Here is a 15,427-nt window from a genome sequence, read left to right as displayed (position 1 = left end):
GCGCTGGCAGCCACCTCTGTCCAGCTCCTGCTGCCGCAGCTTCACCTGCGTGCAGGGGCTCTGCAAGTGGGTCCAAGCTCAAACAACTGCAGGGGTGTTGGCGCAATCCCACCTCTGGCCAGACCTGCAGGCAGGTACACGAGAGCCAGCAGTGTCCAACGTGGTGGCAGAAGGCAGGAGCTGCCAGGCAGTGCAGGGAAGGAAGCTGCCACTGCAGGTGCACGTCTGCAGCCACTGCAGCGTTATCACACAGGGACAGATTATGTGGAAGGGCCAACCACACACTCATCCATAGCTCAACTACCAAGAGATACCCAGCAAAATACAGTTTGTTTCCAAAGAAACCTACTGGAGAATAATAAAATGGGCCTATGAGGTATACAGCTTGTTGGGAGCTGTTGGCCAGCTCTTCTTAATGCACAACACACCCTGATTTTATTCTGCAGGGAAAAAAATGTTTCTGTAGCCCATGTACTGGCCTAGCCTGTTGCTCCTGCCCAAACAGGATGCAAGCCTCTCAGCCAGCTCTACTTGCTATACACCCTTCTTGATTGCAAAAAATAATTAAAACACCCCTAGTTCAGAGTCTCCCTTGTACAAAACAGAGGGTCTGCCACAGTGAGGCCCATTCTGAAGACCCCCTGGAAAGGAGTTTCAGGAAATAAAGGGTGAACTGCACAAGGAAAAATATTGGGAAAGTTATTTCAGAGAAAAACCCAAACAAAGCAAAACAAACCAAACAAAATCAGGAAAAAACAAAACCAACCAACCCAAAACATCCAGAAAATTCGCATGAAAAATCAACAATTTCTAACCTGAATCACAATGTATCTTTCCCATGACTGACAGACACAGACTGATTTTTCTCAGTATCAAGCACTGAGCAGGGATCCTGCACTACCTGGAGGTCCAAGAGTAGGATGGTCCAGAACTACTCCATCAGCCACACAAAGTCTGAAGGTGTCACAGTGGGACCCTCTGCAGCTCAGCTGCCCACAGCTCCTGCAGCCTCCCTCATGCTGTGCTACTCAGCCTGTCCCTCCTTTATTCCTGTTCTAACCTCCAACATCCTGTGATTCTATGATTAAACATTAATAATTTCCTCTTGTCCTGCTTCCCACCTGCTCAGCTTTTTCCCCACATCTGTGCTGAAGGAGGCTAGATTCAGGCACCTTCCACTGTGCAAGGAACAAAGCCTCCAGAAGATACAGGGGACACGTGCTGCCATGGAATAACCAGGATGTGTCAGGTCAGAACAGGAGCACTTTATTACCAGAGTTGGGATGGACAGACACTGCTGACAGGGGCAGTTACAGAGTTTATTTCAGTTTGCAACTCACTTTTCACCAAATGGTGTCAGATAAGCAGGACATTGCAAGTAACAATGGCACTAGTCAGATGAGGAGGCTTTAGCCAACACACTGGTTAACAAATAATACACTCATTTGTTAACTAAACAGGCGAGACCTGCAAATATTTCTTAACTAGGCAGTCCTGCAAAGGTCTGTAAGGCATTAACTATTTCACTGCTGCTCTGGGGAGGCCTGACTCCAGCACAGGGACTCAAACCACCCAACAGCAGAGAGAACAGGCTGAACCAAACCCCGTATGGGGAAACCTACCTTCAGCACTGACTGCAAAGCATGCTGCAGGTTTGCTCTTTGGTATTTCTTGCATGTAGACATGCCAGGCCAAGCCAGATGAAGCTAATAACACGTAAAAGGCTGAAGCAGAGAGAGGCAAAAGTTTGGAAGGAAGCAACTTGGACAATGCTGGTTTCACTGCAGAAGCCTGACATAATTTGCTGGAAAGAGGCCCACTTTGCCCCGGCACTGCCCCCGCCACCAGCCTTCATCAACCATCTCGATGTGTGTGATTGTATCATCAGGATCAAAAGAAATCTCATCATCTCCTTCTGCAAAAATTGTTCAGAAAAGATTGTCACAATACAAATATAAGAGCTGGTTTTACATCCCTCCCTTTACCCCTCCCCAGGAAAATAATATAGGACAACCATTCTGATAACCCTCAGCATTCATCTCATCCACTCCCCATCAAACAGCACAAATAAAGCAGAGATGGAGCAAGACTTCACAGATGAAAGATGAAGCTTCTGTGTTCACAACTCAGGTCTCATTCTGCTTTCCAAGAGGAAGAAATTTATACCACCAAGTCAAAATGATGGTGTCCCACTTCCCTGTTGCACTGCCCTGACCAGTTCCCAGTACCTCTACCCACAGCCTGGATGGCAGACCCACCTCCTTGGTAATCATAGAGAGCCACTGCACAGGTCCCGTTGTTCTCCACCGCATAAACATTGTCTGTTTCCCCTGCAGAAGACAAGATGGGCAGATGAGAAAGGCTTCAAGCAGCTACATGGATCTGGCCAATGCTGCCCTCCATCTAGTTGTGAATGACACATGGAGAATGACATCCCAACCCTGCCAACATGGAGAGGTGTAAAAAGGTGTCTGCAAGGAGAGAGGCCAGGTCCTGACACTTCATGTTCCTCTCCCAAGAAAAAGGCTGGACATAACTCCAGCCTCTCCACTTACCACCTCCTGCATCAGCAAACCCATGACAGAAACACCAACAGCAGCCCATGCAATTTTCTCATGTGCTTGGGGGAAGACTACCCTGCCCTCCTCACACCCAGGAGACACCACCAGATCAGATGTCCTGAGCATCAGCTGTTTGAGTGACTCTGAATGCAGAGTGTACCCCTCAGGCCTCAGCAGAGCACTGGCAGTTCCTTGCCAAGAAACAGTGCACAGAGAACATCAACCCAGGTCCAGCTTCTTCAGAGTCCACAGCAGCCCACTGGTCCTCCTGCCTGAGTCCTGCTCTAGCAGAGATTCTTGCTGTCCAGCATCCCATACAGCTGATCTCGCACCTTGGAGAACGGCAAAGGAGTGGGAGACAACCAAATCTCCATCATTATGGGCTGCTACCCTGACCACAGCAGACTTCAGGATACAAATTCCCTTCACAGTCTGCCCCATGCATCCAGTCACGTGAGCAGACAGATACAAGCTCTCCAGGACACATCCATCAATACTCACCCTGGTAGCACTGGCTCTGGCTGGGCTCCTCAGGAAGCATGTTCTCATAGTCTTCACCTCCATCTCCTCCAAAGTCATAGATGGCATCTGGCTGTCCCAAGCATGCTGGCAGCTCCTCATACTCAGCACCTCCAGTGACACTGTCACAATAGTCAGAAGGCTCTGGCAGCTCCTCATAGTCTCCACCAACATCCAGACTTTCACTGTAGATGGGCTGATCCTGGCTGGGGATCTTGCACAGCTCTTCACCCAGATCTGCTGGCCTTGGTGGCAAAGTGGGTGGTGTTTCCTCATTGTCCCTTCTTGCCTCCTGCCACAAGGTGAGAAAATTACAGGAAAGTCACCTGCGAGGCATCTCTCCCATGCTGCCAGGCAGCTCCCCCATGGCTGCACAGCACCCAGCAGAAGGGAGCCCACTCCACTGCAGGTGCCTTTAGTGTTACCAACACACAAACAACTTCCTCTGCACCAGGGGGAACCAGCTCAGCCTTTAGATCTGTGTCCAACTGGCACGTGGGGTTGCTGTGAAGACCCTCATGGCTCATGTATTTGAGCCTCTCTCCCGTGCTCGGCTGCAGCCCATGGACTGACCCACACAGCCTGGCTCATGGTGGGCAACCATGGCCCACCCCCACTCCAGCCTTCCCCCCCTCACTCCTTCCACAGCCTCACCCACGCTGTGGCTGCACCCCACATCTTCCTGCAGGGCTGCTGCAGAGCAGAGCCCCTCCCAGGCACAGTTCCCCCTGCCTGCTCCCCTTCCTGGCTGTCCCCAGGCAGCCTCAGCACCTCATCTCCTGGTGACACTGGCCCTTCTCTCCCCGTGCTCCCCGGCACCCTTGCTGGCACGGCGGCAGGGGCGGCCTCTCTGGGGTCCTTCTCCCTCTGTGGGATTTCCTGCTGGAGACAAATCATCGGGTCCCCTGAGTCGCCTTGAATGAGGCCCAGAGCAATGTCCCTTCCCATTCCCAACACAGAATCACAGATTCACAGAATATTAGGGGTTGGAAGGGACCTTCGAAGATCATCGAGTCCAACCCGCCTGCCAGAGCAGGACCAAAAAAAACCTAGGACAGGTCACTAAAAAAGGCATCCAGACAGGTCTTGAAAGTCTCCAGCGAAGGAGACTCCACCACCTCTCTGGGCAGCCTGTCCCAGGGCTCTCTCAGCCTCACAGGAAAGAAATTCTTCCTCATGTTGAGGTGGAACTTCCTGTGCTCGAGTTTGAATCCATTGCCCCTTGTCCTATCACAGGGCACAAGTGATGAGAGGTTGTCCTGCCTTCTTGATGCCCAGCCCTCATGTATTTATAGACATTAATTAAATCCCCCCTCAGTCTTCTCCTCTCTAGACTGAAAAGCCCCAGGTCTCTCAGTCTTTCCTCATCAGGCAGGTGTTCAGTCCCTTCATCATTCCTGTAGCCTCCGTTGGACTCTCTCCGGTAGATTCCTGTCCCTCTTGAACTGGGGATCCCAGAACTGGACAGAATGCTCCAAGTGAGGTCTCACCAGGGCCGAGTAGAGGGGGAGGAGAACCTCCCTCCATCTGCTGGAGACACTCCTCTTAATACACCCCCAAGACACCACTGGCCTTCTTGGCCACCAGGGCACATTGTTGTCCCATGGATAACATGTTGTCAACAGAGCAACTCAGAACATTTTTCTTCAGCTGAGATCTATTCCAACCTGTCCTAGGGACTGGACACTAGCAGGCATGTAACGACTACAGGGTCTGCAGAGAGTGGCCTCATGAGGGAATGTATCAGGAAGCACTTTGTTGATGAAACCTTGACTGCACACTGAATGCAGATATAGAACCTGCAGCAGGAAGTCTGGTAGACAGAGGGCTTGGGTGCCACCTCCAGATTGGAAAACCCTGAGTGCAGCCTGCTGGGATGGTGGCACTGGGGAGCTGTGATCACACCATTTGACAGGCACTAGAGGCAAGGAGGAGCCTCAGCCAAAGCACAGGGACTCCTGGCTGGGGAAGGCAGTTCCCGACCCGTGTGCTGAAAGGGAAAATCCTGTGACAGCTGGGAAGTTCGCTGGCAGTCCCTGGCAGGCTTGGGGCAGAGTGGCTGGAGAGCTGCCCAGCAGAAAGGGACCTGGGGGTGCTGGTAGGCAGGCAGCTGAACATGACCCAACAGGGTGCCCAGGTGGCCAAGAAGGCCAATGGCATCCTGGCCTGCATCAGGAATAGTGTGACCAGCAGGACCAGGGACGTGATGGTCCCTCTGTACTCAGCACTGGTGAGGCCACACCTCAAATACTGTGTCCAGTTTTGGGCCCCTCAACACAAGGACATCGAGGTGCTGGAGTGTGTCCAAAGCAGGGCAACCAAGCTAGTGAACAGCCCTGAGAACAAGTCTTATGAGGAGCAGCTAAATGAACTGGGGCTGTTTAGCCTGAAGAAAAGGAGGCTGAGGGGAGACCTCATCACCCTCTACAACTACCTGCAAGGACATTGTAAAGAGGTGGGTGCTGGTCTCTTCTCACCAGTAACTGGTGATAAAACAAGAGGCCTCAAGCTGCACCAGGAGAGGTTTGGACTAGACATTAGGAAGAGCTTTTCACTGAAAGGGCTGTCAGGCATTAGAACGTGCTGCCCAGGGAGGTGGTTGAGTCACCATCCCTGGCTGTGTTTAAAAGTTGTCCAGATGTGGTGCCTGGGGACATGGCTCAGTGCTGGACTTGGGAGAGTAGGGCTAATGGTTGGACTCGATGATCTTGAAGGTCTTTTCCAGCCTAACTGATTCTGTGATTCTGTGAAGCAGTTTAGCCAAGAGGTTACAGTGAAGAGATCAGGCAGAAGGACATGGAGCTGCATGGCCCTGAGGACAGGCCTGCTTACAAGCTGGTGGGAGATGGCAGGGTGGCTGTGGCTCACCTTGCGCCGGGCTGCCTGGGGCTCCCCAGCCTGCTGCCTCTCCCGCTGCTCCTCCTCCTGCCTCCTGCTTTCCTCCTCTGCTGACTTGGCCATCTGTTCAAACCGTGACCGCAGGCTGCTGGTGCCACTAGAAGCCCCTGTGGAGAAGGCAGCTGGTCAAGCCAGCCCAGTGGCTCCCTTCCACCATCCCAGGCACCTAGGAGAAACCCAGAACTCTCCCTCTCGCAGAGAATCTTGCAGCTCAGCCACCTTCTCCTGCCCCTCAGCACAGGTTAAATCCACACCCCACCACAGGACACACCGGCCAGTGTGCTGCCACAGAGGGACCATGAGGCCCACAGCTGTCCACCAAGCCCAGGGCTGGTACTCAGTTGTCTCACCTGCCTCCAGTGGTCTTGTTTTCTCATACGAGGAGGTGGGAGCTGCCATCTCACTAAAGCCAGCAGCACTCTGCAAGAGGAAGGGAAGAAGTGTCCAGCTTGCCAGGCAAGGTCAGTGCTGAGATCCCCCACTGGCTTTGCCTACTGGTGACTGCAAGCTTCGCTCCAGATGAGTCTGTCCTCATCTGTACAACGGCCATTGTTGTCCCAGTGCAGGCTGCAGCCCTGCTCTCCTGATGCCTCCCAGCACTGTGGCAATGCCTGCTGCTCTCCAGCCAAGGCCAGGGGCTCTCCTGTGGAGGGGTGGCCCTCCGAGGGCTGAAGGGTCACAGGGAGCCAAGGGAGGAGTCTGCACAGTGACAAGGAGATTGCTGCATGGAACAGCAGGGCTGGGCACTTGAGGCAGAACTGCTCAGTGGTGACACAGCAGGGACCTGAGCAGATGCCTGAGGTCTGATTCTTCCTGAGGTCCAGGGAACCAGTCCATCAGTCCCCTGCACTCCCAGTGGTATGAGGCATGGAAGCTCTTCCCTATGGGATGGCAGGCTGGAGCTGCCTAACCCTCAAAAACCTTTGTCCCTTGCAGGTCGCTGCCTGCAGCATGGGCTGGAAACATCAGAGCAGAACTGTGTGTGAACAAGATGGTGCTGGCTCTGTGAGGTGTGGGGAGATGGCTGCACTGGTGACAGCACCGCTGGGGTGTTGGCAGCAAAAATAAAGTGAAATAGAGGGGATTTATCTACGCTCACGAGAGAAACTATTTCACACAGAAAGGACTAATGCAGCCACATATGCGGTCCTACCTGCAGGTGTCACCACCGCGCTGGGTGGCTGAGCCCAGAGGGCAGCTCTGCTCGCCTGGAAGACAACCCACCTGAGCAGGCAAGCAGCACGGCAGGCTCACAGCCAGCTCCACACAGAGCACAGCACAGGCTTGGACATGGCTGTAGGACAGCATTTAAATTTAGGAGTCTTAGAGTGAGAACTGAATCCTACACTTGGTGCTCGGAACTTTGTCACAGGGGAGTTAAGATTGCCTGGAGGTACATTATGCTTTACTCTGGAGCTATGAATTCAGCACTATTCCAGTGCCTGAAAACCAAGCAACCAAGACCTTAAGTACCTGCCCAAGTATCCTTACTTTTACCGTCTTTGATTATGCTTCAATATTCTCAAAATGCACAAATTCATGTTCCACTTTAAGCAGATCAGAACTACTTATCCCCACTCTGCATCCTGCTTCTCAAATAACCCACAGCCCTGACTTACACATGTGCTCACCTGATTTTGCGCGTTTTTGTCTCCACATACGTGCTGCCCTGACCTTCGACCATGCACCTCCATTTGCTGTTGCTATATTCCCAGGCCATATTAAACTCTTCCATGGGCTGGATGCCATTCCCAGTCTACCCCTGGCCCAACCCACACATGCAGCATGGAAAGGAACATACTTGGTTGTTACAGGTATGTGTTTATGGCCTTCCTTGGCTCAGGGCCCTGCAGAAAGGTTCCCACCTGCTTCCCCCAGCACCTGAGCATGGTGCTGTTGATACTGAACCAGACACAGCCCCGTGCCACTGGTGCTGCGCCCAACGACAGAAAAGGTCTGGTTCAGGGGAGGTGCCCTCACTTCCTCCTCCAAATGCCCCAAGGCCCCCCAACCATGCAGGACTGTCATCTTTTAGGTTATCTCCAACCATGCACATCATCGTCCACTGGCAAGACCCCCTTCCCTGAACACGACTGTAGGGCAGCCTGCCCAGCACAGTTGTTGACTGCAGTGCCCAAGACAGTCTGCACTTGGACTGTCAATGAGCCTTTGCCTGATGTCAGCCCAGGCAGAAAATCTGAACCAGCAAACTGGATGACCTCTTCTCATGCAAGGTTGATGCCTGCCACTCCCACCCCTGCTGGGTTTTGTGAAGGTTTGCAGGCAGCTGACTTGGGCCTGGCCTCAGATTTCGCTAACTGGATAGACCATATAAAACTCCTGGACAGGACAGAAAAACTTGCAGAGAGGCTGATGAGTTACAGATAGTGCCACCAGGAATGGCCAGGTTCCACCAGCAGTTAAGAGGGTGCTATGGGGCCCGTCACTCATATACAAAGCCATAGTAGCTGGTGAGTAGTGTATGAGGAGAAGGACCCAGATCCCTGAGAGGCCACAGACCTGCATCAGATACTGGAGAGACTGGGGAGGTCTACAGGTTGGCTATTTGAGAGACCAAAGATTCAAGCCAGCTTCTGGGAAGCCTTGTTTATGTGAGTGTGCCAGCTGACCACAGACCTCATGCCTTGGGTAAGAAGAGCAGACACGGCAATGCCAGCCTCTCACTGGAGGCAGTCTGAGGTAAGGACCTCTCTGTATGAATGCTGCTCTCCTCACAATCATCTCCCACCAGTCAGTGCTGGGGACTTCACACCTGATGGGCTTTCAGTCTGACCAGCACCTCTCCTGTGTAAGAGACAGTTCCTGCACAGGGCAAGAGCCTGTGACTTCTCACAAGGCTGCACTCCCACAACAGTTCATCTCCAAGAGCTATCACAGCCCACTCTGACTGAGCTGGTACACACAGGGGCTGCAGGGGTGATGGCCAGCAGCCAGGCAGAGCACTCCCAGTGTCTCCACTGGTTCTAGATGTCCAGGAGGGCACAGCATGATGCCCTCAGAAAGTTCTTTGCTGGCTCTGCTATTAAATCCTGCCCCAAGAGAAAGCAGGCTCAGTCTGAGAGTGGAATGAGCTGCGAATGAAAAAAAACACCACATTTTCTTCCTGGCATTATAGTCTCCCCAGGCTGCAATTCCTCTGCACCCTCTGGTGTACCCCAGCCTTGCAGTAGCTGTGCACTGAGCACTGGGACTTCATCTCCAGCTGGGACATCTCTTCCCTTGCAGCAGTGCCAAGGGCAGTGATTGGCAGGAAGCAATTCCAGGCTTCAGGATGAAGTCTTACCTTATCCACTCTGTCCTTCTGGACCCCGTAACGGCCTCCAAACCCCCTGGCATAATCTGTATGGAAAATATGAGGGTATTTTAGAATATTTGCTATTCTGTGTGCACTTCCCACTTCAGTATACTGTGACCAGTGAAATGAGTTAGCTTTATCTAAACCTTACCACACATGGAACTAGGATAATACGTGTAAAACGATCTGGACAGCAGCTTTTAGGACTAATCCTTCATTCCTCTCAGCAAGTGCCCATGTTCACTGCTGTGTGCTGGCAAATCTGCTTCCCAGGCACTGGGGTGAGGAGCCAGTTGTGCTATTTCAGTTCCAGGTGGCCTTGCTCACTGCAGTTAAACATACACCAATCAAGCCATTCCTGGGACCTCCTTTGCCTCATTTCCTTGTGCTCACCTTCTGAATGCTTTTATAACCAGGAATGTAACTCACAGAGGAAGCACAGTGTAGTCTGGGAAGCCTGATTCAGGGACTTGCATTTCATGACTCCCACTCATCCAAGCATGTATGTACTCTGGCAGAGTTTACCCTGGTGCTTTGGGGGTTCACAGTGCCCCAGCTGCTCCCTAACATGCTGCACACATTCAGGTTTCAGCAGCTGGATTTCTGTTCAGGATGAACCACTAGCTCCAGGTCTGTGTGTGCTCCAAGGAAATCATGCACCTCTGGCAACATTGCCCTACCTGTTTGGGATGCATGGGGTTGCACTTCCTCCTGATGGCCCCAGCCAAGGGCACTCTTGTCCTGGCGATCCCTCTGGACCCCAAACTTCCCACCAAAGCCCACAGAGTAGTCTTCAGTCACAGGGATCCAGATCATGCCATGGAGGAGAACAGATGAGGGAGGGGAAGAGAAAGGTGGCAGCACTGTGAGCTCAGGTTGTTCCCACAGGGGCAAGAGCTTTCCCCACCCAGAACTTAGAGACTAAGACATGGAGCAAGACCTGCTTTCCCCACTGGTGACCACACAAACAGCCCTCCTTCCTGGGACATGTCACCTGCTATTAGCACCTGCCTGGGCTTCCCCTGCACCCTTCCTTTGGTGACATACTGCTCAAGAGAATCCTGTGCCCTTACAAATCTGCTGCTTCTCTTCATCAGCCTGAACTTCTTCCAGCAACCATGCTGGAAGAAGCTGTGGGCACTCAGCTCCTCCCCACAGTTTCTCCACCACTCATGCAGCAGGTTGCAACAACCAAGCCCAGTGTCCCACATCCCCAGAGGACACAGTCCCAAACTTCATCCCCCACACTCCCTGCCACGGTGGGCTCCCCCAGCTCACCCTTCTGAGACTCGTGCTTCTCTGCCTGGCTCTTGTAGTCGAATCCCACTGCTGCTTTGTCCACCTTGTCCCTCTCCACACCATAACGGCCACCAAAGCCCTTGGAGTAATCTGGGGGGGAGCATGGAATGGGGCTGGTGAGGGGAAAGGGTAAAGATGGGGAGCAGCACTGGGGAGAAGCACTAGGGAGGAGGAAGAGCAGCAGGGATGATGGAAAACACTAGATAAAGCAAGGGGCTTGGAGGGGACAGAGTGCAAGGCAGGGAGCACCATGAGGACCATGGAGGATGAGGATCCATGGAATGGGTGCACAGGGCAAGCATGGATCATGGTACATGTGAGTCTGAGGGCAGCAGGAGACACAGCCAGAGGGCAGGGAAGAAAAGCCATGGGCAGCTGGGGAGGCAGTGGGAGCTCAGCTGCCAAGGAGGGAAAGCCAAGGCAAGACTTGGGCATCCACCCACACGCATCTCTCTACATAACAAGGATTTCAACCTGTGGTCTGCCAGGCTCTGAAAAAGTCTGTGAATAAATGTATTGAACCCTTGAAAGTACAGAAGAAATGGCAAACCTCTGCTGTAGGGCTTACATCTGCTACAATGGCATCTCAGCCACCATGAGGAATCAACTGGCTCTGGATGCTGAAACCTCCATTTCTGGCAATGTGCTCCAGCTCTCCCCTCAGACCCTCTGACACATTCACCCATTGTGTGACAGAGGCACAGCACACCTTCCTTACACCTCCCCCTTTTCCCTCTTCTAAACTAGTAATGTAGTCACTACTGCAGCTGTGTTCAGTTATTCTCTAAGCACCAGCTTGTTATTCTGGGTTTATGTCCTCAGAAATTTCAGACTCTCTCCTAGCTGCTGGCTGTACAAGACTTCCCTTTCACAGACCTGGTATGCCAGCTCTGTTTCCAAATCCTGCTCTTCGAAGCAGTAAGTCACAGTTCCCTCTTTGTTCCCTGACCCTATTCTTACAGGTCTGCATTTCACAGAAGTTGAGGCTTCTCCAGCAAATTCAACCTTATCAATCCATTAAGACTGTGACCTAGAGAAATACGAACAAAGTCACTCTGTGTTCAGGAACAGCTCTCTGATCCATAGAAGCTCAGTCACTTGAAGATGAACCTGTAAGTTCTAGAAATTTCTTAAACTTATCTCAATTAAACTATTATTTCCCCATCAGACCATTATGAAATGGACCTTTTAGGACACTACAGCAAACACCAATTTTATGGCTGGAGTTTCCAGTATGGACACATTTTTATGAAAATACAAACAGATTACCCTATTTCTAACATTTGCATTCTGTCCTGAGTAATTTCTGTGGTTTTACACAGCCTGATGAACTTCTTTGTCTGCAATCTAGTAGTATACAATCTCTTATACATTAATGTAGCAAACTCCATGTGATTCATTTAGGATCAACAAAGAATGCCTCAGAAGAGCTTCCTCCTTTTATAGTTTCCTCTGAAACAAATGATTCTCTTCTTCTGCCCTTGGTAATGCAGTGTTCCCCACATTTATCTGAAACAGCACAAGACACTGCCCTCTCATTTTCTCTTGGTTGCAGAATATTTAAGATATCTTTAGTTTCAGTCAATGCTTTTAACGAATGTAGCTGCTTGTATATACATGTCAAAGCTTGGTTGAATCATCTCCAAATTTCTGCAGAAGTCTGGGTGCTGTGTAGCCTTTTATTTCCATAGCCATTGTTGTGCCTTTTCTTATATGCCACTTTTCCAGAAACCACTTCTGCTGTCCTACAGTACTTGGGCTCCCCCAGGAGCAGTAGCTCAGAAGAATTTAGGGGGTGTCTTCTCTGCTCAGCCATGACATGGTTTCCATCGAAGCGAAGTGCAGTGATAAGCAGGACATACAAGGGAAGGGTGGTGACAGGACAGCAGGGACCAGGCGTGCAAGGGTAACTGGCTTGGAACAGGAATCTGAAACCAGTGTCAGGAGAGGGATAACAGAGGAGATTGTGCCACAGCAGATAGCACAGGATGTGGGGAGAAGAGCAGAACCCGAGCAGTGTCAAAACGGCACATGTGCCCATGGACTTGCCTTTCTGAGATGAGTGTTTCTCCACCTCACCCTTGTATTCAAAGCCCAGTGCTGACTGGAACAAGAAGGGGAGGAATGTCAGTCACCCTGAGGACCAAGCTGGGTCTCACCAACCCTCCTTCAGATGCTGAGCTGGCACCCTGCTCCCAGGACCCATGTGGGTGCCTGGCCACCCCTTCGTGGCACAGGCCTCCTCAGCCTCTCCCACCACCCCTGTGTCCATGCCCAGGAACAGGCTGTCCCCAGAGCCCATGCATTCCAGGTAAGAGGGCCATGGTCCTGACCCACACCCTGGCAGCAGGCAGGGCAGCTGTGCAGGCAGGGATGCATCCTGCTGTCCCCTCCTGTCCTGCCATGCCAGGCACTGTGCACAGCACAGCTTGGGACTTTGGAGATGCAAAACCCCACGGGCCCCAAGACAATCAGTGCTCCCTGGACAGGGCAGTTACAAGCACTAGTAATGCAACACTGTGCCCTTGTTAATCTTCACAAGAGCCCTGCAATTTGTCACCAGCCACTGTCCTGCACTCAGGGGCAGAAGATGGGGCATGTCATGCCTAGCCCTGCACCTGCCAGCACCCTGAAAGCTGCCACGGTCCTCAAGGCAGGGCAGTTTTGGGGGCAGCCCTGAGCACCAGGCACAGGTCAGCGCATCAGCCACCTTGTCCAACGCACCTTGTCAGCCCGGTCCCGCTGGACTCCGAACTTCCCCCCAAAGCCCTGGGCTGCGTCCGTCTGCGAGGAGTGCTTCCCAACGTCAGCAACGTACTCGTGTCCCACTGCGCACTGAGAAGAGAGGCAGCATGAACACGGGTCCGCGGGCAGCTGGCAGGGTGGGCACAGACACGGGGACCACCGAGCTGCTCTCAGCCCCACTGCCGAGATGTCTGCAGCCTCCAGGTGATGGATCAGGGTGGCTGGTGCTGGTGGGGACGATGCTTTCTGCACGGCCCTTGGCCAGGACCAGCTCTGCCCTGAGACCAGTGATGCAGCTTCAAGGGCAGCCGTCCCACAGGGCTGGCCCCACTGCCAGCTTGCCATGCAAACCATGGGATGCCAGGTACCTGCTGCTTCCAAATGCCAGTGTAGTGGTGGATGATCACCTGAGGAAACTGAGGAGAAAAGTGCAGGTAGGCATGTATGACTGAAACCCACAGGCAGCAGGACTGGCACATGCTTACTGTTGTGTGTGTCTGAGAGCGAAGGTCAGCAGAACTTTGATCAGACCAGGGTTCCCCTGCTTGCTGTGGGAATGGTGTGTCCAGGAACTGCACACACACCTCAGGAGAGGGCCAGAAGCTGAGCCAGGCAGCATCCTGCTAACACTGGATGAAGGCTGAGGAGCTGTTCAACAAAAACATCCTCACTCTGCTCTGGCAGAAGGGTCTGAGCATGGGTGCTCCTCTCAGGCCTCCTGGAAATGTGTTTCTCACCCTGCCACCCTGGTACCATGCACACCCACAGCAACAGGAGAGCCACCAAGCTGGGAAAGGGTCTAGAGAACAAGTCATACCAGGAGTGGCTGAGGGAACTGCAGATGTTTGAGAGGAGACTGAAGGGAGACCTCATGGCCCTCTACAACTACCTGAAAGGAGGTTGCAGGGAGGTGGGAGTTGGCTTCTTCTCCTAGGTAAATAATGACAGGACCTGGAAATGGCCTGAAGTTGCACCAGGGGAGTCAGATTGGGTATTAGGAAGAATTTCTATACTGAAAGTGTGGTCAGGCCCTGGAACAGCCTGCCCAGGGAGGTGGTTGAGTCACCATCCCTGGAGGTATTCAAGAAATGTGTAGATGTGGCATTTCAGGGCATGCTCTAGTGGCTGAGGTGGTAGGGTTTTATGTGGGTGTTTTCTGGTGGGATGTGTGTGGTTGTTTGTGTTTGGGGTTTTTTTGTGTTCACAGTTGGACTCAGTGATCTCAGAGGTCCCTTCCAACCATTACAACTCTGTGATTCTGTGACGAGATCTGATCTCACATCTGAAAAAAAGTATTAAATGCTGAAATGTACAGGAAGAAACATGATGATGATTATCAGAAAACATAACACAGATTTGATGTGAGAAAAAAGAATCTGTACTGGAGAACATGAGGAGGGGATTATTCTTCATTAGTTCTCTAAGCACACGGAGAGAGAGGCACCTAATTTGTTACACAGCAGCTTTGCAACAAGCCATTCTTTGCAGCTAAGGGGAGTGTTGTGAGGAAGCTGCAGACAAATGGACAAATGGGTTCAGAGACAGATTATGGGGTAGCTAGAGATGTGTGGATCTGTGCAGCCATCCCAGTTCCCTGTTCCCTCTCTTCAGTCAGGCCAGAAAAAATGGATGCTCTTTCCTTTATGAGAAAAACTTTTCCACTGGGGCCCAAGAAAGCCTCCTACAACTGTTACCTTATCCATGCGGTCCCGCTCTGTTCCAAACTTGCCCCCATAGCCATAGGAGGCCTTGGGTCCAGTCTCCAGCTCCTTCTTCTTGATGGACTCATGCTCTTCTGACACTTTGTTCCTCAGCTGATGGATGCTGGTGAGACAGTCAGGGTAAGTCCCTGTGGGCTTGTGCAGACCCACACACCCAGCTGGAGTGTCCCTGTGCCACCAGCTCGGGACACAGAGCACTGTGTGGCACCCGATGCTCTGGGGCAGGTGATGCCGCCCTGGGCGGCTGCAGCCCCAGGCGGGGTTTGCCCTGTCCCTGTCCCCGGGCTGGGATGTCCCAGGAGCCACCAGGCAGGGGCAGCCCGGGCAGGGGCAGCTCGGGCAGGGGCAGCTCGGGCAGGGGCAGTTCG

The 15,427-nt window shown here is 52.5% G+C and overlaps 1 protein-coding gene across 1 annotated transcript in view; it reads right to left on the bottom strand.

The window, feature by feature from the left end:
* Window positions 1–1,778: 1,778 nt before the first annotated feature.
* HCLS1 (hematopoietic cell-specific Lyn substrate 1) overlaps window positions 1,779–15,427 on the bottom strand; it is a 17,243-nt gene continuing 3,594 nt past the window's right edge. The window contains exons 3-14 of the mRNA XM_010000313.1: window positions 15,033–15,162; window positions 13,318–13,428; window positions 12,643–12,697; window positions 10,573–10,683; window positions 9,975–10,085; window positions 9,283–9,338; window positions 6,329–6,398; window positions 5,949–6,085; window positions 3,852–3,962; window positions 3,063–3,372; window positions 2,259–2,330; window positions 1,779–1,915 (exon numbers count right to left, since the gene is read on the bottom strand). Of these exons, the coding sequence (XP_009998615.1) occupies window positions 1,779–1,915; window positions 2,259–2,330; window positions 3,063–3,372; window positions 3,852–3,962; window positions 5,949–6,085; window positions 6,329–6,398; window positions 9,283–9,338; window positions 9,975–10,085; window positions 10,573–10,683; window positions 12,643–12,697; window positions 13,318–13,428; window positions 15,033–15,162 (1,411 nt within the window). The remainder of the gene's footprint in view (window positions 1,916–2,258; window positions 2,331–3,062; window positions 3,373–3,851; window positions 3,963–5,948; window positions 6,086–6,328; window positions 6,399–9,282; window positions 9,339–9,974; window positions 10,086–10,572; window positions 10,684–12,642; window positions 12,698–13,317; window positions 13,429–15,032; window positions 15,163–15,427) is intronic.

The sequence above is a fragment of the Chaetura pelagica genome, unplaced genomic scaffold (assembly GCF_000747805.2).
Source record: "Chaetura pelagica isolate M959 unplaced genomic scaffold, ChaPel_1.0 scaffold486, whole genome shotgun sequence".
NCBI lineage: Eukaryota > Metazoa > Chordata > Aves > Apodiformes > Apodidae > Chaetura > Chaetura pelagica.
The sequence above is the reverse complement of the archived record's forward strand: the minus strand, read 5'-3'. Positions and strand labels throughout refer to the sequence as shown.